This window comes from Eublepharis macularius, chromosome 5, assembly GCF_028583425.1.
Source record: "Eublepharis macularius isolate TG4126 chromosome 5, MPM_Emac_v1.0, whole genome shotgun sequence".
Classification (NCBI taxonomy): domain Eukaryota; kingdom Metazoa; phylum Chordata; class Lepidosauria; order Squamata; family Eublepharidae; genus Eublepharis; species Eublepharis macularius.
This window is the reverse complement of record NC_072794.1, coordinates 82204063-82232058: the sequence shown is the minus strand read 5'-3', so window position 1 is coordinate 82232058 and position 27996 is coordinate 82204063. Positions and strand designations below refer to the sequence as shown.

The 27996-nt window shown below is 40.7% G+C and overlaps 1 protein-coding gene across 2 annotated transcripts in view; it reads right to left on the bottom strand.

The window, feature by feature from the left end:
• The window catches only part of DAB1 (DAB adaptor protein 1), a 321139-nt gene that overhangs the window by 6737 nt on the left and 286406 nt on the right, over positions 1-27996 (bottom strand). The window contains exons 9-13 of one of the 2 annotated variants that reach the window (XM_054979923.1): positions 18948-19010; positions 18323-18431; positions 13389-13937; positions 12227-12354; positions 10208-10306 (exon numbers count right to left, since the gene is read on the bottom strand). In XM_054979923.1, coding sequence (XP_054835898.1) covers positions 10223-10306; positions 12227-12354; positions 13389-13937; positions 18323-18431; positions 18948-19010 — 933 coding nt within the window. In that variant the 3' untranslated portion in view covers positions 10208-10222. The remainder of the gene's footprint in view (positions 1-10207; positions 10307-12226; positions 12355-13388; positions 13938-18322; positions 18432-18947; positions 19011-27996) is intronic. The other variant, XM_054979924.1, reaches the window with a different exon arrangement.

Here is a 27996-nt window from a genome sequence, read left to right as displayed (position 1 = left end):
CGATTGACAAAGCTGGGTCCATAAGGCCTGGGAGGACTGTTCAGCATCCCTGGCAGCGACAAGTCCAGTGAACTGTGAAAAACAACATGGATATGGCTGAAGGAGGCTGGTAGCAGTGGCAGTGCAGCCACCTTATAAGGAGGTAATGGGAGCATCTGCCATGCTGGCAGTGAGGGAAGCAGATTCCAGACTGTAGAGTGCATGGCTGTGAGGCGGTATCTATGGCAGGTATCCGGTGGTCAGTGATGGTAGGTCCATTTGGCCCTGGCTGGAGTATGCTTGGCCATTGGAGGCCTTGTGGGTCAGTCCCTGCCTCCTCACCCCATGGCTCTTTCCACCCAACATGGCCTGGCCAGCACATTCCAGGGTTAGTGCCGACTGGTAATGTGAATGGGCTTATATGGTGGGGTAGCTCAGGTTCTGTCCACTCAAGTACCTATCAGCACACATGCACACACCCTTCATTGAAGCACAGACTGGCTATGTCATGCCTATCCAGGTCCCTCAGGGATGGCTTCAGTCCACCATATCCTGCCCTAGGTAGCTGTGGGTGCCAGGTGCTGGTGGATCTGTGGGAAGCCCAGCAGTAGTCTGGTATGAGGACCCAGCCCTATACAACTGAAGGTACCTCGGCAGCATGGAGCATCTCCCAAATGTGCCAATGCCTTGTTTTGGGGAAGAATGTTCCTATGGACAGGAAGCTCCCTCCTTTCTGGCTGGTCTCCCCCACTTTTTGGTCAGGTGCCAGACAGCCTGCTGTAGTTCATTCCATTCATCACCCTTCCCACCCAAAGAAGCCCAGTAAATGATGCCTGTGCAGACATATGCTTCGACTGGGCCATCAGGTTATCAGTGGTGTATAGTTGGCACAGAAAGGTGACACTGAGTTGGCATTTTGCCTCCTCCGGGTCCTGCCTGCAGACTCTTTGCTTTGGGTTGTCATTCAAGGGCCATCCCTACACGGGCAGGGCTCTGCCAACTGGGTGCTCTGTCTCAGGTGTGGCTTTTGGCTGCTTCAGCTCTTTTCTTGAGGGGGCATGTAACACTCACCTGCAGCTTTAACACGGCCATGATTATCTCACAGTTTTCATATCTCAGTCTTAGGATTACAGCAGGCATGCAGGAGGACCTCTAAGTATGGGGGGTTCTCAACTCCTTTAATGGAGTCACTTTATGGAGTGAGGCCTGTTGCTAGTTGGTGTGCTTTAGGCCTTCTCCGATGCTTGCTTGAAGGTCTTTTGATGGCGGCCCTAGTTAGCTTGCCCTTGAGGCTGGTGGATCCTTGGCCTGGATTCCTCAGGATTTCCCCCCTCCCCATCTTAGAAAGCAGAGGTTTACAGGGCAATCTAGTTTGCCACTTTACTCAGCACTCAATGGGCTTTCAATACTGCTGTACACCTGTTTAGGTGGAGGGGAGGCATGGAAACTTTGGTTTAGCATGCCTCCCAGCTTTGATATGATGACACTTCTTTCAGCTGTTCTGCCTTGTTGTGGCCTAATCCCTTAAGGATGGGTCATGAGGAGCCTTTATGGCTCATGACACAAATCTTACAGGTGACACGTTTGCAAATGAGCTAAAGGCAATGGGGCTTAGGAGGCTATTGGGCCCCAGGGTGGTCGGGAGTTATGCCCAGGGGTCCCCTTGGCCGGTACATGGAGGTCCAGCGATAGGATACGACCGTTGTTCTGACATGCATGGCACACCCCCATCTCAGTGCCCGAGTGGCCTGGTGGCTGGAAGGGAGATGTAGTTCTCTGCCTCGCCTCCTGGTCATTTAGGTGCGGTCCTCCACCTCATGTTGGTCATTCACTGTGTGGTAATGACCTCGGCTCACAGGGCATGGCTCTTTCCTTACAGGCTCACAGAGGCTTGCAGCGCCCAGGCAAGTAGTGGCCTGATAGTTGGAGGAGAGGTGCGGTCCTCCGCCTCACATCCTGGTCATTCGCCGCGTGGTGTTGACCTGGCTCACAGGGCATGGCCTTTTCCGTACAGGCTCACACAGGCTTGCAGCGCTCAGGCAAGTAGTGGCCTGATAGTTTGAGGGGAGGTGCGGACCTCCGCCTCACGTCCTGGTCATTCGCCGTGTGGTGTTGACCTTGTCTCACAGGGCATGCTCTTTCCTTACAGGCTCACACAGGCTTGCAGTGCCCAGGGAAGTAGTGGCCTGATGGTTTGATGGGAGGTGTGGACCTCCAGCTCACGTTGGTCATTTATGGAGTGGTAATGACCTTGGCTCACACATCCTGGTTGTTCATTGGGAGATAATGACCTGGGTTTTGATGAAGGGCATGGCCCTGTCTTGGCAGGTGGGAATGACTTGCTGGAGAATAGCAAGCATTGGCCCAGCGTCCTGATTTTTTGGTCTGCAATGCTTCCGTGCTGGGTGTGGCGGGATGCACTGGACCACAACGTTTTAGAACGGGCTAGGCAAATGGCCAACAGAGCCTTATTCAAGGCTAGGACAGAGGGGTTGGGGATTTATTTGCTTCATTCACAAATTCGGGCCAAGTTTGCAGACCTCTACCGAGGGAATGGTGTACACCTCTCTACGAGAGGCAATAGTATATTTTTGAATGACCTGTGGCAAGGGCTTAAGTTGGGCTTTAAGCCATTTCTGGGGTTGGTGATGACCTTGGTCTACAATGCTTCCCCGTCATGGTGGCAGGAAGGGTAATTCGCCTGGGTGGTGATGACCTTGGTCTGCAATGCTTCTGCGTCATGGTAGTTGGAAGATTGAGACCCACTAGGTGAGGGGCTAGGCGTACAGCCAACAGAGCCCTAGAGAAAGCTGTTGGGAAGGACTGAGCATCTATTTGCCATGCCCCTGCATAAAGGCTACATTTGCTGACCTCTACAGAGGTGATGGGAGGGTGTGGCATAAGGCCAAAATGGCCCTTTAAAAGGCTTTGGGAGCAGGAAGGATATTTATTTGCCCTTTCCTGGCATTAAGGCCGACCTCTACAGAGGTGTCGGTGTTCATCTATTGGTGAAGGGCAACAATATTCTGTGGTAACTGATGGCAAGGGTGGTGGTTGGCACTATGCCAAGTGTGGGATGCAAGGGCTTAAGCAGAGGCTTAGCCTCTGCGGTGGCAGGATTTAAGTTAGGGGGAAATTTGACCGGGCCAGTGAGCACCCTTGGCACCTCCCCATTGGTGGAGAATGGTGGTCTGCCAGGAGTGGCAGGCTGCTGTACGGCCCAGTTGCGAGGACAGACCCCTGGACAAGCCAGTCTCCCCCCGCTGCCGTATGGCCAGGTGGGGGAGCATTACAGGGGTGAACCACTTCGCTTGGCCAGGCTGGGTCCCAGCCATACCATGGATGGCTCGCCCCCGGGGCAGCGGGTGTCTCACCCAGACAGGTCAGGGCAAGGTCCAGGAGTGACCCCAGGGCCTGACCTGTACTGCTAGTTAGGCCCTTGCCATAGTTTATGTTTAATTGTTGTAATTTTAATAAAGCGGCCCATTTTAGAACCCAAATACTGTCTGTCACATCAGAAAAGAACCTTGCCTTGGTCAGTTCCACATACTGTAATGCAAAGAACTGCCAGTTTCATTCACTAAACCAAGTCAGTTTTAAGATGCCCAGGAAATCATTTTGCATGTTTGCAGTCTTCATCACTGACTCTGCATATGGATTTCCAAAGACCCAGTCTTTTCAAAGAATGACAATTATTAAAAACTCTGTAAAGAGTAAATGACATTTAAATACAGACTGAATTTGTTCCACAGTAAATGCATGGTAAGATAAGGCACTGGGTAGAAAACAATTAAAGATACATTGAACCTGGAAAATTATTTAATAGTAACAACTGGATACTGTATGTTCACAAAACAACTCTTCTCATTGCATTTGCAAGAAACTAATTCTTACTCATTTATTATATTCGATTTATACCCCACCCTCCTCGCCAACAGGCTCAGGGTGTCTTACAACATAAAATATACATCAAAACATAATAAAAAAATAAAACTAATTTAACAAACCAAATCCAGGGACCTCCAACAGTATACAGCTACTATAAAACTACCATAAAGGCCATGGGTACAGCCATAATACAGGGCCCAGGATGATTGCAGGTGGGGCATGGCAGTCATGAAAGGGGACAATTCGCTGGCTCTCAGCCAAAGGGCCTGGCAGAATATCTCTGTTTTGCAGGCCCTGCAGAACTGTAACAGATCCTACAGGGTATGGATCTCCAATGAGAGTGTGTTCCACTAGGCCACAGCCAGGGCAGAAAAGGCCCTGGCCCTGGTCAAGGCCAGACAAATGTCCTTCATGCTGGGGACCACCAAGAGCTGCTTATCCACAGAGCACAAGACCCTGTAGAGGACAGAATAGGAGAGGTAGTCCCCGCAGGTACGCAGGTCCCAGTCTGTAAAGTGCTTTAAATACTACAACCAGCACCTTGAACTGGGTCCAGAATTTGACTGGGAACCAGTACAAGTGGCACAGCACAGGATGGATATGCGCGTTAAATGACATCCCAGTAAGGACATGTGCTGTCGCGATTTGAACCAGTTGTAACTTCCAGGTCAAGCCTGATGGCAGCCCAGACATATGATGATGTCCCCTCATCATATTGCATTTATAATCATGGGCCGTTTCCACACTACTCACCTTCATCTGGAACGGGGTGCAATGTCATGAAAAAAACGCAGAAGATAGTGTCTTCTTGAGCGAGTTTTGCGCAACATCACACAAAACTCACACAAGAAGACACTATCTTCAACGTTTTTTTCACGATGTTGTGCCCTGTTCCGGATGAAGGTGAGTAGTGTGGAAACGGCCCTGGCGTCTTTGCACAAAGAACCCATCTCTCAAAACTCTGCTGCACCTCAGAAAGCTGTTGGTTAAGGCACTGGTCCCTCCCTATGTTCCTCCACGGCAGCTTCGCTCATCTGAACAGGGTCTCCTGCAGGTACCAGGCTGCACACGGGGCCGATTCCGCACGGCTTACCTGAAGCTGGGACATTGTGGAACGTGCCGGCAAAACCATGGAAGATCGCGTTTTCTCACGCGAGAAATATGTGATCTTTCACGGTTTTGCCAGCATGTTTCGCAGTGTCCCGCAACGTTCTGGCTTCAGGTAAGCCGTGTGGTTAGGCCTGCCTCACTTTGGTTCCAGCTTGAACCAATATAAACTGGCTGTTAACCAACATGGAGAAGCTTATGTTGAGTGTCTATCTTAGACCTCTGCGTATGCTCTTTTGCTTTGTTTCTGGCTCTATTTGTTGAGAAGGACTGAAGCTCCATCTTTTGCCTTGCTGTTTTGTGGGACTTTTGCTTGCTACAACTGAGAAACCAACTTGCTTTGCCTCCTAAGAATTTACTGTGGTATGTAGAGCTTACTGCTGTAGGTTTTTGTTTGTTTGTACTCACTTTTTGTCTCGTGTGTGATAACCCTGCACCTGGAATTAATAAACCTTTATATTTTTATCTTGTGTGGGTTATTAAGACTCTGAAGCCTCACTGCTATAAAACCTTTGTTGAACTCACCCTATGTGTGCTTGAGATCCACCTACCAAACAACTATTCTTTTGCTGTGAACTCTGCCTGTAAGTTTATCCTTGCAAGGTAGACTTTGCTTTGGCTAAATTCCCTAATAGGCTCTGGAGCTTTGCTCCCTAACTCCTTAGCCTAGGGATAGACTGGGGAGCTGGTGGCAGCTTACTTGGTTTGCTATTTGCAACAGGACCTTACAGGCAGCCTGTGTCCCTTCCCCTGAGCTGGGCTGGGCCCCAGGGGTCTGGAACTCCTTGACAATTAGTTCCTTGGAATTAAAATTGAGTCCCATGGTCCAACTCTGTAGACAGGTAAACAAGGGACTAGGTAGCCTATAATATGTTCTAATATGAATCTGTCTGCACTGAAGCTCTAAATCCAAACACTTCTGTCTATGCTTCTGCCCCCACAACTCCTCCTGGATGATTTGCATCACAGTTTGCCAGTTCAGATCTTGGACTTGAGGAACTGGCTAGAGTTAGCGCACTATTGGTCTGCAGTGCATGGAACATTAGGAAAGCAAGTGTCTGATGACCTGGTAATGTATGCCACACACCATCATTCCTGGGCATATCAGAAAGAGGAAAAATGGGAGATTATTCATATGACAGAGTGTGTTCAGTATGGAACACTTGGTTTTATTTGTGAGGATTACAATTTCCAACAATGTGGTGAATACTTATATTCACTAAACTTGTAGTGAATGCAGCATTCCTACAGCAACTAGACAATGAAAAGAGTCAGAGAAAAATAGCCCATAGTGTGCAACACAACAACCAGAAGATTTTGGATGTTGAGGAAACAATAAAAGATATGGGCATGTTTTTTGGGGTAGCAATCGATTTTCTCTGGCTAGTCATCTGCTTTGGAAATACTCAATTTAATCTTATTTCCCACTGGAATTATTTTTTATTATTCAGACTTCCTCTCAGGGCTGTAGTTATAATTTGGATACAAACAAAAACAAAACAAATATGGAAGGCCCAGCCAGCATAAATTCAACACTCCAGGAACCTGTTCTCATGAAGCATGGTTTGAAGGGCTTATTCAATTTGTGGAATTTTGCACTGGGATAACTGATGTTATCCTGTATGAAGTCATGTGTGTTAGACTTGCAGGTTTCATGGATGGATTTTAGGCCTTGGTAACTCAGTATGAGATTTTCTGTATCTGATGGACAGTGACATTAATAGTATTCTAGGAAGAGATTCCAGAGCACTGAGGCTGGAATTTCAAAAGACAGAAAACAGCTGAGGCAAAGGGACCCAGAGATGAGAATGCACTAAGTTCAGGAGACACAGAGAGAGCACGGAAAGCCAAAGAATTCTGACTATGATTTTTAAGAGAAATGAAGCACTCTGATTGCCAAAGGGAAAATCTTACCTGCATCAATATTGTATCTAAAGGTTTTAACAAAGTACAGTGAAGGTTTAACAACTAAAGTAATCTGTTGTTAATGTCAGATCAGGTTGGGATTTAGGGGAACTAGGAGACATAAGGAGGGTTGGTGAGAAGTTTTTTGGTATCTAAGGTTGTAATGGTCAAATAAGGCTATTATAGACTGTGTTAACTGTCAATTGCCTGAAGTATAATCTGAAATATCATAATCAGTTACCACCCTCTTCCTATGCATTTAAACCTTCTTGTTATGGGTCATGCCTCCTTTAGGGACAAGTGTCTCATGTACTGCAAATCTGTTCCCTAAAGATAGTTAAATCTTCACTTTATTAGTCAAGGTCCCTAAAAAGACACTTGAGGAGCTGTGTGTATGAGACAGAGCTCTTGCTGAAGGTTGTTTAAGATATAGACTGTTTCTGAAAGAGACCATTTGGACATGCTTGAACAAAGCTCAAGATCCAACATCCCCAGATACGTTACTTATGATCTGTTTATGAAAGGAGAATCATCTGATATGTGGTCTGAGTATAAAAGATCTCTTGTAACTGAAAGTTAACGAGTTGTAAAATCCAAGTTTGAAAGTGTCAGTTGAATATTAGCTGAGGAAACAGCTATTGATAAGACATCCAGTTATTTAAATTACAAGACTTTAGATAGTAACGAAAATATGTGGTAATACCACAAAAAGTAAAATGATATCAATGAATATCAAGTAGTACAGTATGCTTCAGTGTGCATAAACAACAAAACGTAAGTATGTACATACTGATTATAAAGATAACAAGGAATGTCCAACTTTGAAATCCATCATTGTTCAGTATGGAAAACTGATCATGCTGAGTTAATTCAGTAAACACTTTTACAGAACATAAGAAACTTATGCACTTCTTTTGCATTGCATAATCTTTAATATTAATATATCATCCCTGACAAAGAAACTAGACCTTGAGAATAAAGGTTTTAGCTGTACATCTGAGCATTCTTCATAGAGATACACATTTTTTCTAGAACTAATGCCACATTACTGCAAAAGTATTTATTTATTAGTATCCCATGTAATGCCGGTTAATGATGCTTTATAGTATACTATCCTAATGAGGAATGATTATAAGTAGAGATGGGCACGAAATGAACCACAAAACAAAATTCCATATGGAATGGCAGCAGGAGAAAGAGGCTGTCAGTTTCACAGACTCCACACTGGAACTGGTGCGGGGTCTGTAAAACTGACAGCCTCTTTTCCTGCTGCCCAGGTTGTCAGTTTTACAGACCCCACATCGATTCCAGCACGGGGTCTGTGAAACTGACAGCTAGGACAGCAGGAAAGGAGGCTGTCAGTTTCACAGCTGAACCCAGTCCGGGATCTGTGAAACTGACAGCCCCTTTCTCCTGCCGCTCTGGCAGCAGGAGAAAGAGGCTGTCAGTTTCACAGACCCTGCGCAGCAGAAGAAAGGGGCTGTCTGTTTCAAACGCCCCGTACCGGCTTCAGCAGCCAGTGCAGGGTGGTTGAAATGCCACAAACCACGAACAGGGAAAAGGTCGGAAGTTCGTGGTTTGAGTTTCCGTGGAATGCTACGAACCACGAATCACGTGGTTTGGGTTTTTTTAAAATTTGTGCCCATGTCTAATTATAAGTTCTCAGTAGAAGAACGTGGGGCAGAGGAAACCATGGAACAATAATGAAACTAACGGGACAGCTGCTGAACTCTAGCCTTAAATTGTTATAATGCTGATGACATAGAATGATATGAAATAAATACAAGGTAAACGCTGGTTAGGCTCAAAATAACATGAAACTTGGGTATGAAGCAGTTTTAAGGAAAGGCAAATTAGTTATTCAGGACCTTGTTATGTTGGTTCTTACTGCCCTTCCCCAAAGAAATCAACTCCTACTACTGAAAAAAGATAATGCAAAATGTTTGCAATTTCTTTTAAAAACAGAAAGACAGAAAAGAAATCTGACTCCCACAATATCAAGGCCAGAACTAATGATGATGTTTTCTCTAGGCTTACTGTAGACATAGTCATAATGGCTGGAGAAGAGATACCTAGAGTCACATGAGCTCAGACATTACAGTAGCACTGCCAAAGGAGCAATTTGGGCCACTAGAAGTGGGATCACTGGAAAAGAGGAGAACTGAGGCATACTGGGAGCATGTAGCTGAGTGATTGGAGTGTTTGAAGTTACCTGAAGTTAGAAGGGAAAATAACTGGCTAATAAATTTGATCCAAACTGGGTGAAAAATGTGGGACGGCATAGACTTTAGGAATGGCAGTACTGGTGTCACTTACAAGGGAACCAAAGATTAGAAGGGGGATGTGTTTGGTTCATTCATATGTTGTGGGGAGGAAGTACCCAAGTTATCTGCAAAAGCAGAGGCAATTCCTAAAAGTCTAATAACTGCTGTTGCTGTATTACGCATGAAAAATAAATCATCAGTTTGCCTCAGATGTTCCATACATGGAGAGAGCAGCAATAGATCACATAGTACATTAACTATTTCAAGCTATAGTACAGTAAAACAAAGGGAACATTTTTCATATGGCAGCACTAAAATGAGATGATAATGTTCAAAATGATCCTTTTTACAGGACACACATGCCAGACTAAAAATAGCGACAGTCACCTTCACAAAACATCTATTAACACCCACAACATGCAGTGTGCACTGTTATTAATGAAAGCATTGATTAAAACAAAGAGTGTGATGGTATATCTTTTAAATGGTAGAGGTATGCCTGCTGTCTGAATCCATTCATTAACACTATAGCTTACTGTTTTTATTAGATCGTTAGATATTAAATTTTCCAGCTGACCAATGATGTGGTCTTAGGGTGGAAAGGCGCATTTCAATTTTTTAATTATGTTTAATTCACTCCTATAAGAAAAGCAGTTCACTGACATTGCCTGTTCAGTCCAAAATGAATAAAGCCTGCCACACTGCAGTTTATTCTGCAAATGGATGAAATTCTTATATATAGGAAATGTTAACTTATGATTATCAGAAAGTGGAGACTCACGTGGAATTTAGTTTTTGCAATATAATGTCAACAGTCTCTAATTTCACAGTATAATATGCATATTCCCCTCCCTAGCAGGATTGTATTGTTATTCCAAAAGAAATCTGTACTTTGAACCACTTAAAAATGGCATTAATGACTAGGGATAAATCAATGAGGATGAAAGACAGTGAAGTGAGAAGAGGACTATATGTATATATAAACCATGCATAAATGTAAGTGATGGCAGGCATTGGTGAAAGTGAATAGCTGAAAAGCATGAGAGAAAAGGATAGATACCTACCCCAACCTGCGCTATCTAGCTATCGCCCTGTTGACTTACAGTTTCACCAATGGGCTCACCAAATGGATCACTGTTGGATGAGGCCTGAGATCCATCAGGCTAGAATACAAGAACATAACACCTTTTTTCTCAACAACAGAAAGTAAAACAAAGTCAGAGGTTATTTTCATGTATCGAATACTAACGCTGATAAAGATCACAAAAAAGTTCTATGCTATGATTGATATTTTCAAGGACTAAGCCCCCTGTACAGGGTAACGGAGCTAACTGGAGGAGGTCCCCCCACCCAAATCACACTTCTCTATTCTAATATGCCTTGTATGTGGATATGTTCCCCAGTTAGGGGCTCTTGTTTGTGGTTAGCTATTAGTATGAAACACATGCCATGGTCAGAATCCAACTGTTTGCATTTCCACACATTCCCACCAAAGCATATCCCCCCCCCCCGCAGTACCAAATTCTAAGTTTTTTTTATATAATTTTTTTTTTGCCCATCAAGTCAATCAGAAGCATCACAGAATTTAAGAAGAAAAGCCATGATGAAAGGGTATTTGGGCAGTATATCCATAAGATGTCACTATTCTCTTGCATTCACCACGCTGAGGGGCAGCTGTTTTGAGGGATCCACACTGGCTCTACCCTGCAGCTGAACCTAGTCACTACAATCATATGTGACATCATTCTGTTGCTGTTGTTTGACAAGTGAGACAGGTATAGAGTTATGCTAGCAGTCATTATCATACTATTCAACTTAAGCTATAAGATTAGATGGATCAACTACATATTTTCTCATTACCACCAACCACTACCCTGTGTTTGGTAACTGAAAGAATGCCCTTGAGTACTGGTTGGTCCATAACCTGTGCCTTTTCTGCCCCTTATATCTTGTTTAAATTTTGATGGTATAGTTATGGTATCATCAAAAGGTTGTCTTATGTCATACAATGTTTCAGATTTTTAAAATTTACTTTACAACTGCTCCTCCCAAATCCTGCCACTTCTAAGAGGTGCACACTAATATACTGGAAAAGAGCATTTCAATATAAAATTATAACAGATGGGAACACACAAATATACAGAATAAGCTAACACGTATATCACAATGATAAGCTATTGTGTGTAGCTTTCCATTTTATTTAAGTAATTTTGCTTTAGTAGCATACAAATCATTCTGAACTTAGAAATGGTTTCAAATGATAAGCACACTCCAGTGCTGATGGGGCAAGTGGAGAATAAGATTAGAGTATGGAGATAAAGTTAACCAAAATTCTGTTCTCCTTAATTTACATTAGGTTTGAGCAGTCAAAAGAACATCCTGAGGGTTGTGAGGGGATGAAAGCATCTTTCATTCAGTGAAAACCATACTTCTACCTTGTTCTGCTGTGACAGGTCAAGGAGAAAAAGTGAGGAGAATTGTAAGTTTATATTCTTGAGTCATCCTCACACCAGAATTAAAGATAGCACAAATAAGACCCTTGACTCACTTAAACCATTGGTAGGTGGGTATAAATGCCTAACTCTTCACAAAAAATAGCACCAAAGTGACCCACAAGAGTGGGAAAAAATAATATATCTGTTTTCAATCTTTTATAACTCCATACTCCATTTCTTCCTCAATCTTAATGCATTCAGTTGCCATGTAGTCTTTCATACCAACCCACGTTTAAAAAATAAAAAAATAAAATTCAGTGTATATTCTAACAATGTTCGGGTCATATTTAGGGCCAGTTCTGTTGAAAGAGATATGAACATACAAAGTACAATGCTCAAGATTATATGCTCTTATATTTTGCCCTAATGTCTTTGATACTGAGTTAATTTCCAAACATTGTATTACTTAAGTATTCTATTTGTTTGAGCAAGATCTAAGAAAATTCTGCACTTAACAGGCGAATTCAGTTCTTTTAAACTATGCTACTGAAAACATTTTAATAGCTATAACCTAAATCTTACACCATTTTATTTTGAAAATTGCCAATGTGTCATTCTGGGCTAATGTTTGGATATGCTACTACTCACCGCTTCTTGTCCTTCACTTTTACTTGGACTTTCAAAGCCCTCTTCAAAGAGGTCATCTGCAGCAGGGTCACTGGTGTGAGATGCTGAGGATTTGGATGGAGAACTTTGTCTAGGAGCAGGAGTTGGAGCTAGAGAAAGGCAACAGCAAGAAATGGTGTCAGTTCTAAATATTCCTAAAGACCTGTTGGTGCAGGTTGTGTGGACCTCATCAGTCCTTTCCTCTTGTATTTTTCAAATTTGTTTGCAAAAATTCAGCAACTACATTATTCATATAGTCATATGACAAGTATGTCAACAAAGTAAGCCCCAGGTCTATTTTATAAATACATTGGTCTACAACTGTGTTTACCCACAAACGTTAACAGTGAGACTACTAATGACAACATGACAGTCATACAGTTCTTCTAAATATTAATAGAGTTGGAAGGTGTTCCTCTTTAAAAATAGCTGATGCTTATTGACACATATCCGCTAACTGTACTGTGAAATAGAAATGATCTGGTTAGCACTGGTACACTGGAAATCTCCTGTCAGAGGAAATGCACAGTTAGGCAAAGTTGTAGCAGTGCTGTGATGATCCAGAATAAATAATTGTGACTGCTTCAAACAAAACCCTTCTCAAAATATTGAAGCTCAGACTACAAAAAATGTCACTGTCTTGCATGAAAATTCTATTGCCAGCAGTTCAAAGCAAAATGAAAAGTCTAAATTTAGGGTCAATTCGCACAAAATGTTTTTGCAACAATGTTATCACAATAATCATGTAAGGCTGATAATTATTAAACCAAAATCAGCATATGTACCATATATAAATCCACTGAAACATCCATGTCACTACAAGATTCTCTAAGGCATGGGTATACTGAGGAAAATCCAAGCTCTAGCTGCCTACAAAATCAACCGGGCAAGACAGTTTTTATGCTTATTACATTGTCTTTCAAAAATTAAATTCCATAAAGTAATATCTGTAATAACAGATTTCCATGGACTTTGATGTGGTTATCCTTAATTTCATGTTTCCCCAGCTTCAAAGAGACTCAATGTATTTACTTTTTAATTATATACAAGGGTACTTATGACTGTGGCTGTGTTCTGCAGGGCTACAGGTCAAAAAAGGGAAATATTCTGTAGAAAGTTGCAGGAGAAAAATGGGTGTACTCACGTGAGTTTGTCGATGGCGTTGTAGAAGTCACAGGAGTCAAATTTAACTGAGAGATGTCAAAGTCATCACAATCATCTGCTTCCTGTGCCATCCCAACTTTGTTAAAGTAACTGGAGAAGGCCTCTGAGGTACAACTGAGGGAAGGCTGATCTGGTTTTCGTGATGGCACTGGCGGAGGCTGAGCCATCTGGAAATCTTTAAATATTTCTTTTCCTGCCTTTTGCCTAGGTCTATCTGTCTGTGGACTTGATCTGGTGGAATCACTTGTAGGTGGAACAGTAGCAATGGGAGCAACGGTACCTTGAAACATGGCTGCTTGTAAAGGCAAAACAGTTTGTGTTGGCATGAAGGCAGCAGGTTGAAACTGACCAGCTACAGATGGCCATGGTTGCTGGGTGGGAGAAAATATCCCAGGTTGTCCCCATGCAATTGACTGTCCTCCCTGCATCACCTGAGCAACTGGAGGCTGAGAACCCATGGCCAGTGGTTGTTGAACAAGTGGTTGTTGTCCCCAGAAGGAGGGCAGGACAGCTCCCATTGCAACATAACCTTCAGGGGAAAGAGAGTGGGTATAATTTCAGAACAGGAATAGCAAAAACAGGGCAGCGAAGGAAAAAAAGTTGAGTAGATATACAAATCAGAAATCATGGGGACTTTTTAGTGGTCTTCTGCTGCATGCGTTAACAGCTGTACTAGAAGTGTGAATGAACAAATGGCAAAAATTACAGAGGTATGTTAACATGTTATCACGATTTCTGGACCACATGAAAAACTAAATGGATTTTAATAGGGATATGTTCTAAGAGAAAAAAAAAACCTGTTCCTAAAGTTATGTTTACTTCTCCTCTTGAGCTCTATCCATTGGTTTCAGAGTATCTAGAATGCTCTTGGACTCACCCACACAGACCAGGGTTTACTTGTACTTTGCTGAGGGAAGCTTTTGAACTTCTTGCTGCGTTCTTACATTTCCATCAGTTTCATCAAAAAGGACTGCCTAATTCACCATATCTAAAAATTCTTCTTCCCATGTTGTTCTCCACCCAGTCCTTAATTAAAAGCCTAACAAGTAATTTTTTTACATTATTCCATCAAGCCAAACTGAAGATTTTGAAGATTTGGCAGGCCACGGGGTAGCTTTGTCACTCAGAGGACCATCTGTGCAGACATCTGTAGTTCCTTTCTCATTTGAATCACATGATGACTTCCTACTCCTTTGATTTCAGTAGCCTCAGTTATTATACACAAAGACAGAAAAGGTCTCCAAGAGAATTCTAACCATAAATACAAGATTTTCAGGGATGAACAACATTTTATATTGGTATGCCATGATAGAATCTTTTAATACTATTTTAAAATTTAAAAGAAGCCACATGGGGTAGGACAAGAAAGATGAATAGGGTTTTCTCCACATTATTTTTCCAATTGCTTTTATTTTATGAGGAGGAAAAAGACTGACATATTTCAGTTGACCATCCTTTTCCCCTTAGTGGAGAAAATGTAAGTTTGGCCAGAGAAATTTATGTGAGAAAAACAGCACAAGGAAAATGATTTAACACTATTCTCCCAGTGCCAGTGTCCTATGATCTGGAAGTTGTACTTTTATTTCTCATCAAAAAGATTTGCAAGCATTGTATAACCTATAGAACCTGTCTGACAGGAGACTATAGTAGGACAGGGTGAAAAGGTAAGTATGTACTATCTGCAGAATGAGGACTCTCTCATATCATGAAAATGAACTATTCCTACCCTCAAGGTTTGACTGGCAATGTTAACCTTAACAACAAACAGCAGCCATGTGTGCTTACTCTCAGCTGAAGCCTTACAATTGGTGAAGATGATAAAAAGTTTGAATGATTGTGGTGAAGACTGCATTCCAAAAGGACCATGTCTTTTCAAGGGTTTTTTTTTCTTAAAACATAGCCAAAAGGTGATATTTGCTTGCAAAAACATTTTGTATGAAGCCCTTGTATGAATATTTCAACAACACCAGTTTTAGGCTTTCATTCTTTAGCCTCAGCCTTTTTTTTCGTTCACCAAGATGTTAAGTTCTCTTCAGCTACATATATAGCAGATTTTTTTCCTGCAGTCCACACTAAGCTGTCTAACTGTTCCCTGCTAGGCAGAGGTGCACACTTGAAAGTCCACTGAATTCAATGTGTAGATGTGTATAACTCTGCCTAGGATGGCACTGTAAGTATCCTGAAGTAGCAATGATGTTTGAATTTTTCTGTAGCCATCTGTCTACATTTTGACCTTTTTTGGTATACAAAGTGTTCCTATACAGTGAAATATTTACAGAACAATGTTAGTACTTCCATATTGTAGAAACATTTATTTCTTCTACAATGGAAAGGTGGGGATTTTTTTTTTGCCTTTTTTGACCTGACTTTTAATATTCCTATATAATGTTAGGTAGGGGTCAAACTAATTCAGAATTCTAGTAGTACTCTGTCCCAGAATTCTATCCATTTTCACTTATTAGGAAGTTCTCATTGTTAAACAAATTTTGTACAGTAATTATAAAGTAATAAAATCATACAAAATACATATTCTAGGAGAGATATTGGTAAGAACAGCATTAAAAGGGGAAATAAGATTCTGTTAATACATCAGGTTGACTTGTTAGTATGAGGAAAGGGTTGATTGTATTCTGTCTGTAAACCTAGACAAGGTTCTGAAATCTCAGAAGATAGTAGAGGGTTGTTAAGGGCATCTGTGGTCAAGGGCCACAGTATATGCACCTATGAATATATGTTCATACTTTGCATAATTTATTTGGTTTAATTTAATTTACCTGGGAGCAATATTTGGAAGTCTGGTGTACATTAGATACAATTTTGGCTAACATACTCACACTTAACATTATAGTGGAAATTTTGGTGGTTTTTTAAAAAAACCTAAATAGTAAAGAGTCTAGTAGCACCGTTAAGACTAACCAACTTTATTGTATCATAAGCTTTTGAGAATCACAGCTCTCTCCTGATGCATCTGACACAGACAGCTGTGGTTCTCGAAAGCTTATGCTACAATAAAGTTGGTTAGTCTTAAAGGTGCTACTGGACTCTACTATTTTGCTACTACAGACTAACACGGCTAACTCCTCTGGATCTTTTTTTACTTAGACGTCTGTTATTTCTTCAGTACAGAGAACAGAAAGTCCACCAAACCCAACTGCTAAACAATTCAAAGGAATCAGTGAAGAACAAATGTATAGTCTCTGAAATACCCTGCGCTTCAAACTGAGGCAAAGTGTTAAAATGGTATCATGAGTCTCTGTGAGAAAGACAGACAATTCCCACAGGAGCAAGGACCCTTCCAGTGATGGAAGACACTCCTGTAGAACAGCATCCTGCATCAGCAGAAGCAGCCTTGGGTCAGAGGAACATGCCAATGCCAATGCAATGAAATGGCAGAATCTGCCTGCTTCCTCTGCAGGATATGGAAAACAAAAGTAGGGACCACCCCGGTGCAAGCACAAGCAAAGATACAAACAAAACCAGGGCTGTAAAGTGAAAAAACCAATATTTACACATTAAGGACACTCAAATAATCAAAAATACAGTTATAATGTGTATATACAAAGTAATCCAAGTAATAAAGCAATCAAGGTGTGAATATTACAACAGGCTTACTCACAGCCCCTTTAAGTACTACACATAAATATTCTGTTTGGTTGATAGGGAACTCACAGCGTCTGTGACTAATTGGCGGCTTCACTGCGAGAGTATGTGAAATTGCTCCACAGGAATTTAGTGAGTAAGGCTCTTTGGGCTTATGGCAATAATGTCGTTTATTATGTTTATGTAGTAATTGTAACATTATTTATTTGCAATAAGACTACATGTGCCTGCTGAAGAAGTGATCCATTCACGAAACGAGCTAAAACTACGTATGCTGGCAAATCCCGTCCGGTGGCTGACGAGGTGGCTGATTTGGCTGACTAGGCATCGGACCCCTTCAGCTCTTCACAGCCTCTCCTCTTCAATTGCAGCTTGATGTTATTGGACATTGTCATCGTTTAAATGGTCTTGCTGTGGACGGTACTCTTTGTAAACCGTTTCATGGCTGCTTAATTGAATGGAAGTGCCTGAGTGCACCCTTATATGGTTGTAACTGGGTGTTGCTGCCTCTAGGTTGTACAATTCTTAGGAGGCGCCTGCGTGCACCCCTCTTTTACTGCTTTGTGCCAGTGAGCACTCTTGTGATGTATTTATTGGGATGGTTGTTGTAATATTCACACCTTGATTGCTTTATTACTTGGATTACTTTGTATATACACATTATAACTGTATTTTTGATTATTTGAGTGTCCTTAATGTGTAATTATTGGGTTTTCACTTTACAGCCCTGTTTTTGTTTGTATCTTTGCTTGTCCTCTGCAGGATATGGCAGGATTTGAGAGATTTGTATTGGCTGCATTGCAACTGACTTTTTTTAAAAGGAAAAAAACACAGTAGGTCAGGTCTACAAGGAAGAGTGGTGGTATTTTCATTTTACATATAGGTAAATGTATATCAAGCAAAGTCTGTTTCCCAAGGATACCACCAAGGCCAAGGATAAGAAAGGGTTAGGAGTTCTATTTCCTAGGATTCATTCAGTCATGTATGATGACTGGTGACTGAATGTGTGATTTCCCTTAAAAATATTATGTTTAAAAAAGAAATCTCCCTACGATCAAGGATAGCATCTGCATACATGCAACTTGTCACCTGACATTTCAGTTATCTAGTGCTGCCATCATGAAGTATGAACATGCATGTGTGATAATCCAGCTTTCAGCTGCTAGTATGACAGCCTATTTCTGTCTATTTTCCAAGTTTCTGGACATTCAGAAGAACACATCTACATCCTATTGAAAGCCACAAATGTTCAGACTGAATTTAAGTTCTTAGTTATATAGTTCAATATTTAATAGCTTGATATAGATAACTAACCTGAGGGTACGGCAGCAGTGCTGTAAGGTACAGAGCTAAACATGTCTGCACCAACAGGAAGTGACTGGGATGAAGATGGGATAAAGGCATCACCGGGAGTTGCAGGAGTCTGCAAAATAAGGCACAGTTAGAATGCACTAGTAGCCACAGACCAGTGTTATATCAGATACTGTTTTTTTGCTGCCAAGAAGACCTTTCCTCACTGAAGGAGTGAATGAGCGAGAGAGTGTCTGGGTGGGGAGAACAAGAGATGCAGATATGAGACAGTGGATTTTTTTAAAAAGCAGATAGAAACAGGATAAGAAATTGGATAAGAAAATCTCACAGAATTTCTAAAAATTATTATAAATAATAATAAAGGACTAATAATAAAGGTCAAACATTGTGAGATTTTAATAGCATCAAAGAGAATCAAAGTAAGAAATTTATGCTAGAAAAGAATAAAGTAATGAGCAATTTTACAGAGGAAAATTTTCAAACTGGATAAAATGATTGAAATCTCTTCTGTGAAATCCTTTCCAATTCAGCATGGGGAATTATTCCTCATGAATTACTACACCTCTACAACAAGCCCGCTGAAAGTGGCATGTGAGAAGATGACATGATACTTCTTAGAAGTACTTACAGGGGGAGAGGTTACATCAGGAGGAGTGGACATGTCACCAAACAGCTCTAGTTGGGTAACAGCCTGTAAAAAATTTCAAAAATATAAGACATATTACCTTTCCTATCATTTGAACAATTCAGATGTTCTTATATCAAAAAGCAAAATAATTTCTCAGAATAATTATGAATTCAAAAGTAAATTATTTGGGTTCTCCTTGCTTGCATTTGGGCATATAATCTCTGAAGAAAATCTTCATGAAAAATTTACTAGTCCCTAAGGCTCAAACTTCCAGTTTCATAGCTCACAACACCACTGAAGAGAAAAGCAAAATTCGAATTTACTATAAATTCCCATTCTTCTAAGTGTCCAGAGGGCAGACTCTGGATAAGTGCCAGAACTTGATTAGAAGAAAACTTCATTCTTCTGATATTACTATCAGGAGGAGTGCCTCACTCTCTTGGATTGAAACTGGAAAAGCTGGAAAGCTCTAATCCTGTTTGCTTCAGTCATCTGCATGGAGACATTATCACTCACCTTAAAAAAAAGTTATGAACTGTGAAAACAAGTGAAGAAAATAACTGTGAGGCTCTTCCTACTTCTCCCGCATACATTCATGAGTGCATGTACACTGCTACAAGGTGGGTAGTCTGCCCTCTGGACAGAACGAGAATTTATAGTAGGTCAGTTTTCAGATATCCTTCATGGTAGAACACTTGTATCACCAGGGAACTAGGATGTTCTGCTGTTATGTTTACTTCTCTGGCGGGGCAGGACGGCAAGCAAGGCAAGGTCACTCAGCGACTTCCGGTTTGGGATTAATGGAGGTCTGATGCAGCTCCATTCGCGGAGCTGACCGGACTGCCGTTTTAAGCGGCCAGCGGGGGCAATTTAGCCCGCGGCCGACTGCTCTCAGGCGGAGAGCAGGCAAAGAATGCTCAAGACCTCAGGGCGCGTTGATCTTGGGCGAGGGGGGGTCCTGCGCAACGGATCTCCCCCCGACCCTTGAGGTCCCACCCTGTGACAGGTCGGCTAAGATCTCTGCGGCAGTTTCGGGGCCAATGCGGTTGGCATAAGACCTACATACCCAAGCTTCAACAGGGGAAAGAAGAGCGGAGGGGAAACTAAGATCGAAACAGTGATTACAACCCAAGGAAAGTGAATGAGAAGGTAAAGATCACTATCTTCTGATACGTGACAGATTGTTAAAAGTAAAGAAGAATAAAGTAGATTTTCAAACTGCAACAGACTAATTATAAGGAGGGGAAGACTCGGCAAGAGTTGTACTAGAAAAAGGACTAAGTTTAAAGAAGTTATCAAAGAAATAGGACTATTGTTTTGAATACTTGTGGTTACGGAGCTGTGAGAAAATTTTACCATCGCGAGAGCTACTGTGGGAAGTCGGGAAACAGGAAGTACGTAATAACAATAGAGTTGCTGAAGGGAAGCGGCTCCTGCCGGAGGGCAGGAAGAAGGGAATCGCCATCTTTGAAAGGGGAAGAACCGCGGCTTCAGCGGAAGAGGAAGTAAGCCATTTTGGATTACAAAAATCATAGAGGAACCATAGAGAAAAGACGCCCGACATTTTGGATTTCTAAAAAAGTTTCTTTTCGAGAAGACCGGGACATTTAAATTAAAAGGACGTTAAACTTAACGCCACGGAGTTAAGGAAGAGAGCGGACTCGTGGGAGCGAGCTAAAGCAAGCCCCACGATGTCGAAAAAAGAGTGGCAATCGGCAATAGAAAACTTGGACAAAAAACTTTTAGAAGTGATCAAAGAACTTAAGGACATGAAACCGGAGCTGATTAAAGAGGTTAAACAGATTGTGAAAAGCGAGCTTTCAGAAGTGAAGAAAGGTATGGAAACAATGCAAAATGAATTGCAAGGAACACAGCAGAGAGTTAAAGCAGTGGAAGGCACGGTGGAGAATCTAGCTGACACGCAACAAACAGAGATGAGGCTGATGAGGGGAAGAATGGCGGTTGCGGAAAGCAAACACATGGAGAAGCAGCTGAGATTTCGCGGCTTGCCGGAAGTGGAAGGAAAGACAGCACAAGAACAGATTACTGAGGTGTTAGCTGAATACCTGGGAAAGGAGGAGGAGGAAGTTGTGGCTATCCTAGATGTGGCATACCGTGTAAACTCAAGAATTGCGACCCAGAGGAAATTACCAAGAGATGTGATTGTGCAGTTTACGACTCGAAACATGAAAGAGAAGATTGTGACTAAACAGTTTCAAGATCCATTGGAAATTGATGGCAAGACGATTATCATCATGAAGGAAATACCCAGATCGGTGTTACTAGATCGGAAAAAATATAAAGCTTTAATTCAGATCCTGAAGGACATGAAAATAAGGTACAGATGGGAATTACCAGAAGGAGTGTCCTTTGAATTTGGAGGAGTAAAAAAGCGTATCAGATCTGAACGTGAGATGGAGCGGTTTATAAGGGACAATGAAAAGGACTTACCAGCAACAAGATTATGATTATGGAGTGTAAAGTTTTATCTTGGAATGTAAATGGACTTAACTCACCGAATAAGAGAAAAAGCACTTTCCACTGGCTATTAAAACAAAAATGTGATATTGTATGTTTGCAAGAGACTCATATTCGAAAACAGGATGTAAAGTATTTAAAATCAAGAAAATTGGGCAATGATTTTGTAGCGGCCTCTAACAAGAAAAAAAGAGGAGTGGTGTTGTATATAAAAGAGGAGCTGCAGCCAAAGCTTGTAATGAAGGATGTGGAAGCCAGATTTATAGCAGTGGAATGTATATGGAACTTAAAGAGAGTGCTGGTAATTGGAATCTATGCCCCAAATGGAGCAAAAGAAAGCTTCTTTGAGGATTTGAGGAAGCAACTAGATGAACTTTCATATGATCAGATAATTCTTGCTGGAGATTTCAATGGAGTGACAGATTTGGAATTAGATAAAAAATCAGCAACTGCACAAAAGAAAAGAGGATTATTACCAAAGTTGTTTTTTGAACTGACACAACAAGAAACCTTAGAAGATGTATGGAGAAGACAAAATCCTAAAAGTAGACAATTCACGTTTTTCTCCACAAGACATTCTACATTATCGAGAATTGATATGATCTGGGCCTCAAAAGACTTAGCGATTTGGACTAAGGAGGTGGAAATAATGCCGATGGTAGGCTCGGATCATAACCCAATTATGTGGAAGTTGGGGAGAAGGAGTAAAAGGAAAAGATGGAGAATAAATGAGGATTTGCTACAAGAGGGAGAGAATATGGAGATGTTGAGAAGAGAGACAAAGTTCTTCATACAATACAACATGAATAGAGAAGTACCAACCAATAAGGTTTGGGACACCTACAAGGCAGTAATTAGGGGCATACTAATGGACTTAAACGGAAGAGCTAGAAAAAAGAAAGAGGAGAAGAGACAGGAGATTATGGAGAAAATAAAAGCCAAAGAAATACAGTTAAAGAAAAGACCAGGGAAAAAGAAAATTTACCAGGACATCAAAATACTTCAAGAGCAGTTGACAGCAATGAATAACAAAGAATTGGAGTGGAATCTTAAAAGACTGAACCAGAAAGCGTTTGAAGGTGCAAACAAACCTGGGAAATATTTGGCATGGCAATTAAAAAAGAGAAAAGAGAAGAAAACAAATAAAATTTGTGAAGACAATAAAACGCATTTGGAACAGACAGCCATTAGTAGAGCCTTTTACAAATTTTATGCTAAATTGTATAATAAGAAAGAGGTGAACAAAGACGCAATAGTGACATACTTGGAGAAAATGAAGCTACCAGTAATTTCGGAAGCTTGGAGAGATAAACTGAATAATGAAGTAACGGATGAGGAAATAAGAAAGGCAATACAGTCAACAAATCTGGGAAAGGCACCAGGGCCAGATGGACTTACAGCTAAATTCTATAAGGTAATGGCCAATGAGCTGGTACCATTCCTAAAAGAGGTGATCAATGGTGTTTTAAAGGATCAACGGATCCCAGATACTTGGAATGAAGCTAACATATCATTGATCCCCAAAGAGGGGCAAGACCTGACTAACGTGAAAAATTACAGACCTATATCGTTACTTAATAATGATTATAAAATCTTTGCGAAGATACTGGCGGAGAGAGTGAAGGGATGACTTTCGGAAGTTATTGAGGAGGAACAAGCAGGCTTTTTGCCAGACAGACAAATCAGAGATAACCTAAGGACAGTGATCAATGCTATTGAATATTATGATAAGCGTTGTGATAAAGAGGTTGGTTTCTTCTTTGTTGATGCTGAAAAAGCGTTTGACAACCTGAACTGGGACTTTATGTTTGCCACTATGGAAAAGCTACAAATGGGAGAAAGATTCATAAGAGCAATTAAAGAAATCTATAGAGACCAGAATGCAGCAATTGTGGTGAATGACGAGGTTACTAAGAAACTGACTATAAGTAAAGGAACAAGACAAGGTTGCCCGTTGTCTCCGCTGTTATTTATTCTGGTATTGGAGATTCTGATGATACAAATACGACAAGATGAAGAAATTCGTGGAATAAAAATAAAGGACTTTTCTTATAAGGTCAGAGCATTTGCGGACGATATAATGTTAATTGTAGAAGACCCAATGGAGAACATGCAAAAAGTGATAGAGAAGATTAAGGAGTTTGGAGACTTGGCAGGGTTTTACATTAACAAAAAGAAGTCAAAGATATTATGTAAAAATATGACTAAGCAAAAACAACAACTGTTAATGAAAATAACAGACTGTGAAGTAACAAGTAAGGTGAAATATTTGGGAATTGAACTGACTGCAAAGAACATAGATCTATTCAAAAATAATTATGAAAAATTATGGACTCAGATAGAGCAAGATCTGATTAAATGAAATAGACTGAACTTGTCATGGTTGGGAAGGATTGCAGCAGTTAAGATGAATGTGTTACCAAGAGTAATGTTTTTGCTACAGACAATACCAATTATCCGAGACTCTAAGCAGTTTGAAAAATGGCAGAGGAAAATATCAGATTTTGTTTGGGCAGGCAAGAAGCCTCGAGTGAAAATGAAAGTTTTACAAGATGCAAAAGAAAGAGGCGGAATGCAACTGCCCAATCTAAGACTTTATTACGATGCAATCTGCCTAGTGTGGTTGAAAGACTGGATGATGCTGAAGAACAAGAAATTACTGGCCCTAGAGGGATATAAAAAAATATTTGGATGGCATGCATACCTATGGTATGATAAAGTAAAAGTGAACTCTATGTTTTTGCATCATTACATACGGAGAAGCCTATATGCAACTTGGAAGAAGTATAGAGACTATCTACAAGAAGGAACCCCCTTATGGGTGGTTCCATATGAGGTAATAGATCCGAGAGCTGTCGATACTGAGCAACAGTGTTTAACGTATAAGGAGATAACCCGAATAGAATCATCTAAACTTAAAATAAAGACACAGGACGAGTTATCACCAAACTATGATTGGTTTCAGTACAGACAGATCAGAGATCTCTACAATTCGGACTGTGTAAAGGGAGGCATAAGAACAGAGAATTCGGAACTAGAGCAGACACTTTTAAAAGAGGATAAGAAGGAAATTTCCAAGGTATACCAAGTACTGCTGAAATGGTATACTGAAGATGAAATAGTTAAAGTACAAATGGTGAAGTGGGCCATAAATTTCAATAAAGAAATAACAATGGAGGCATGGGAATACCTGTGGAAGAATACAATGAAGACTACGACGTGTACTAATATTAAAGAGAACATTTACAAAATGATTTATCGTTGGTACATGACACCAAAGAAGATTGCGCTAGGGAATCTGAACACTTCTAACAAATGCTGGAAATGTAAAAAACATGAGGGTTCCCTGTATCATATGTGGTGGACGTGTGAGGTAGCTAGGCAGTACTGGGGGGAAATAATAAGAGTAATAAGTGAGATTTTACAATTCCAAATTAATAAGAACCCAGAACTCCTGCTACTGAACTTGGGAATGGAGGACATTCCAGCTTAACACAGGACATTGCTATTTTACATGACAGCAGCGGCTAGACTTTTGTATGCGCAAAAATGGAAAGTACAAGAAGTGCCAACTATTGAGGACTGGATTTACAAATTGCTGTATATAGCGGAAATGGACAAAATGACAAGAAAATTGAGAAACCTTGACCCAGGACAGTTCAACACAGACTGGGAGAAGCTGAAACAATATTTGATGAAGAAATGGGAGGTGGGAGGAGAACTGTGGCAGTTCGAGAACTATTGAAATATAATAAAATGCAGAGGGGGGTGACTTTACCGGGGGGTGAAGAGGTAAATTTGAATTTCTAAGCAGTTATTTTATTAGATTATTATATATAGAATAATGATAGAAGGTAATTAAGTATAAGGATAGACTGATTAATATTATTTTTGGTAATTGTACAATGTACTAAATTGAATGACTTGGTTTGAAGATATATAGGGGTCAAATTGATTGACGATTCTTGATGATAGTTGTATAATTGCATAATTAAAGCAAAATAATAATACAATTAAAGCAGAATGAAGCTGAGATATGTAGAAAAAGTAATATATAGAGTATAAGTTAAATTGGTTGACTTATATGAATGTATTGTTTATAGAAATATTTGAAATTATGCAAAATGGGACAAAATGTTTGTCTAATATGACAGAAGGGACCAAAAGATAGAGTACAGAGTATCAAAAATAGTTAAAGAATTATGATTAAAAGAAAGATATTACTTAGTTATTATTCCTATTATTATGTAGTTGTTAATGTAAGTAAGTAAGAGAATAGAAAGAATATAGTGTTATATAGATAAGCTTAGAAGAAATCGAAAGTATACGTTAGTTAGACAGAATGAACTTAAAATGAGTAAGGGAAAAGGGACAAAGGGTTGGAAAACTGTTGGAAGTCAATAAAAAGGGGGGAAAGGGAGGGGGTTAGAATTAGGAAATAGGGGAATTGAATGTAATGTGAAATAATATATCTAATCCAATAAAATTTTATTAAAAAAAAAAAGGTCACTCAGCAAGGGATTCCTTTTTTTTTTTTTAGTCCATGCAGATTCTGAGACTGGCTTCTCTTTCCATCACTTCCTGACAGTGCTTGCAACTCGGTGGGCCCAGTGTTGCCATCTGGGGCTAAAGATAGATCTTGGGCCTAGAAAGGTTAAAAACACTGCAAAATGGGACCTTGGGACCAGCTGTGACTAGTGACAGGCTGACTAGACATATTAGTCATGGTATGAAAAGACACAGATAGTGACAGAAGAATATCATCACTTCTCTTCAGGAACCCCATTGTAAAAGATGTGAGATATGATGAAAAAACGGAGCTCGAATTGATTGCCAGGAGGGCACCTAAGAGAGCTAGCAGGTGCCCTGAGCCAGCAGGTGGCAGATTGAAGACCACAGCTGGTACATGGTCATAACCAGCACCTGGAACTGAAACCAGAACTAAGCTGGTAACCAATAGAAACAAGGTATGTTCCTGTCAACTAGCCTCAGACAATAATCAGACTACTGCATCCTGAACTAGCTATAAGTTTTGAGCTGTTATCAAGAGGAACCCAATGTAAAGCACATTACAATACTGTCTAAGGAGGGAATGAGTTGATGAACCAGATATAGCTGATAGCAGGTGCTCTTTGCCAGTACACCAACCTGCTTTTCAAACTGCAAGGCTGAGTCCTGGAGCACCCTCAAGCAATTAACCAGCTCTGCAAAAGCCAACTCCATTCCATTCACAAGTGGATCCAGCTCCTTCAAAGCGCAAGCCTTCCTGACCAGCATTATTTCCACCTTGCCTATGGAAGAACATCTAGAAACAGTGAAGTACTTGCAGTCTGCGGGCAGAATTATTTAGAACTGGACCATTATTTCATCAGCCTTCTATAAGAACTTAGCTTTAAACATGTTTATGATACATTGACATGTAATCCCACTCCTGGGTTTTTCATGCATTTCAGGAAGTCACAATTCAAACTTATATACCCCAAAGCCAAAACAAACTTTTGACTTGACTTGCAAATGTACTGTCATTATAATGGCATTAGGGCTGGATGCTATAGAGCCCAAATTCAGTTCTTCCCCATGCTCGTTCTATTCTAGTACCTCCTGTTGACCTGTAGAAAACTGATGTCTGGATTTTTATCCATGTGGATAAAAATCCATGTAATGCAGGCGACTGCAGTAATGAGGAGTTACATTGGTAAAATAGCTCCTCTCTACCATCTAATGCCCATAGAGATTTTACTATCAACAGAAACACCATTGAGGAAAGAGCAAAGGAATTATTTTGCCCACTTTCCCCATACCATTGCTACCAGGGTTGCATGGCTTTTTGTTCACTTAGATCCTGAGCCCTTGCAGAAGCTCTTTCTGGGAGAGGGTGAATGTGGAGAAAGATCTAATTCTGTAAGAACCTTCTATGAAAACTCTGAAGGACCCAAGCCACAGTGAATTAATGAACATTTATGGAAATAATGTCAAGAAAACATCATATGATGAACTCAACAACAAGTAGGAAAGTTGCATTAGCATGCAAACAACAAAGCTGATCAAAATTAATTTGGCTAATATAAATAGTCTCTTGAAAAGCTTTTGAAGAAAATGTCCATTAAAAGCTTCTGCTTCCATCTCAACATGATGGAAAACCAGTAATGAATGAGAATACAAAAGTCTACATTTGTTAACAAGGGAAGCTGTTAGCATAGAAAGGTCCAGATTATTAACTGAGTAGGGTACTTTAATTAAAATGGACTTATTCACCATATTACCTTTAATATGGGTATATTTCAGGACAACCACCTTTCTCCCTCTCTAGTATAGGCAAGCACTCTCTTTTTTGTTTATCTTGATTACAGCAGTATGACAGTATTAAGTGATACTACGTGTATAATTTTTTTGTATACTAATGTCCTAGTTTTATTTATGTAGGCTAATATTATTTTTCATTTACTAATACAGCTTTCTCAGATCCTTTGCACAGACTTTCTCCTTGGATGTTTTGTCAGTTCATCCTGGGGCAGAAGTTTCTTTCAATAAAGCCCCTCAGGAGATCCTTATTCATTTCTTTTGGTAGACT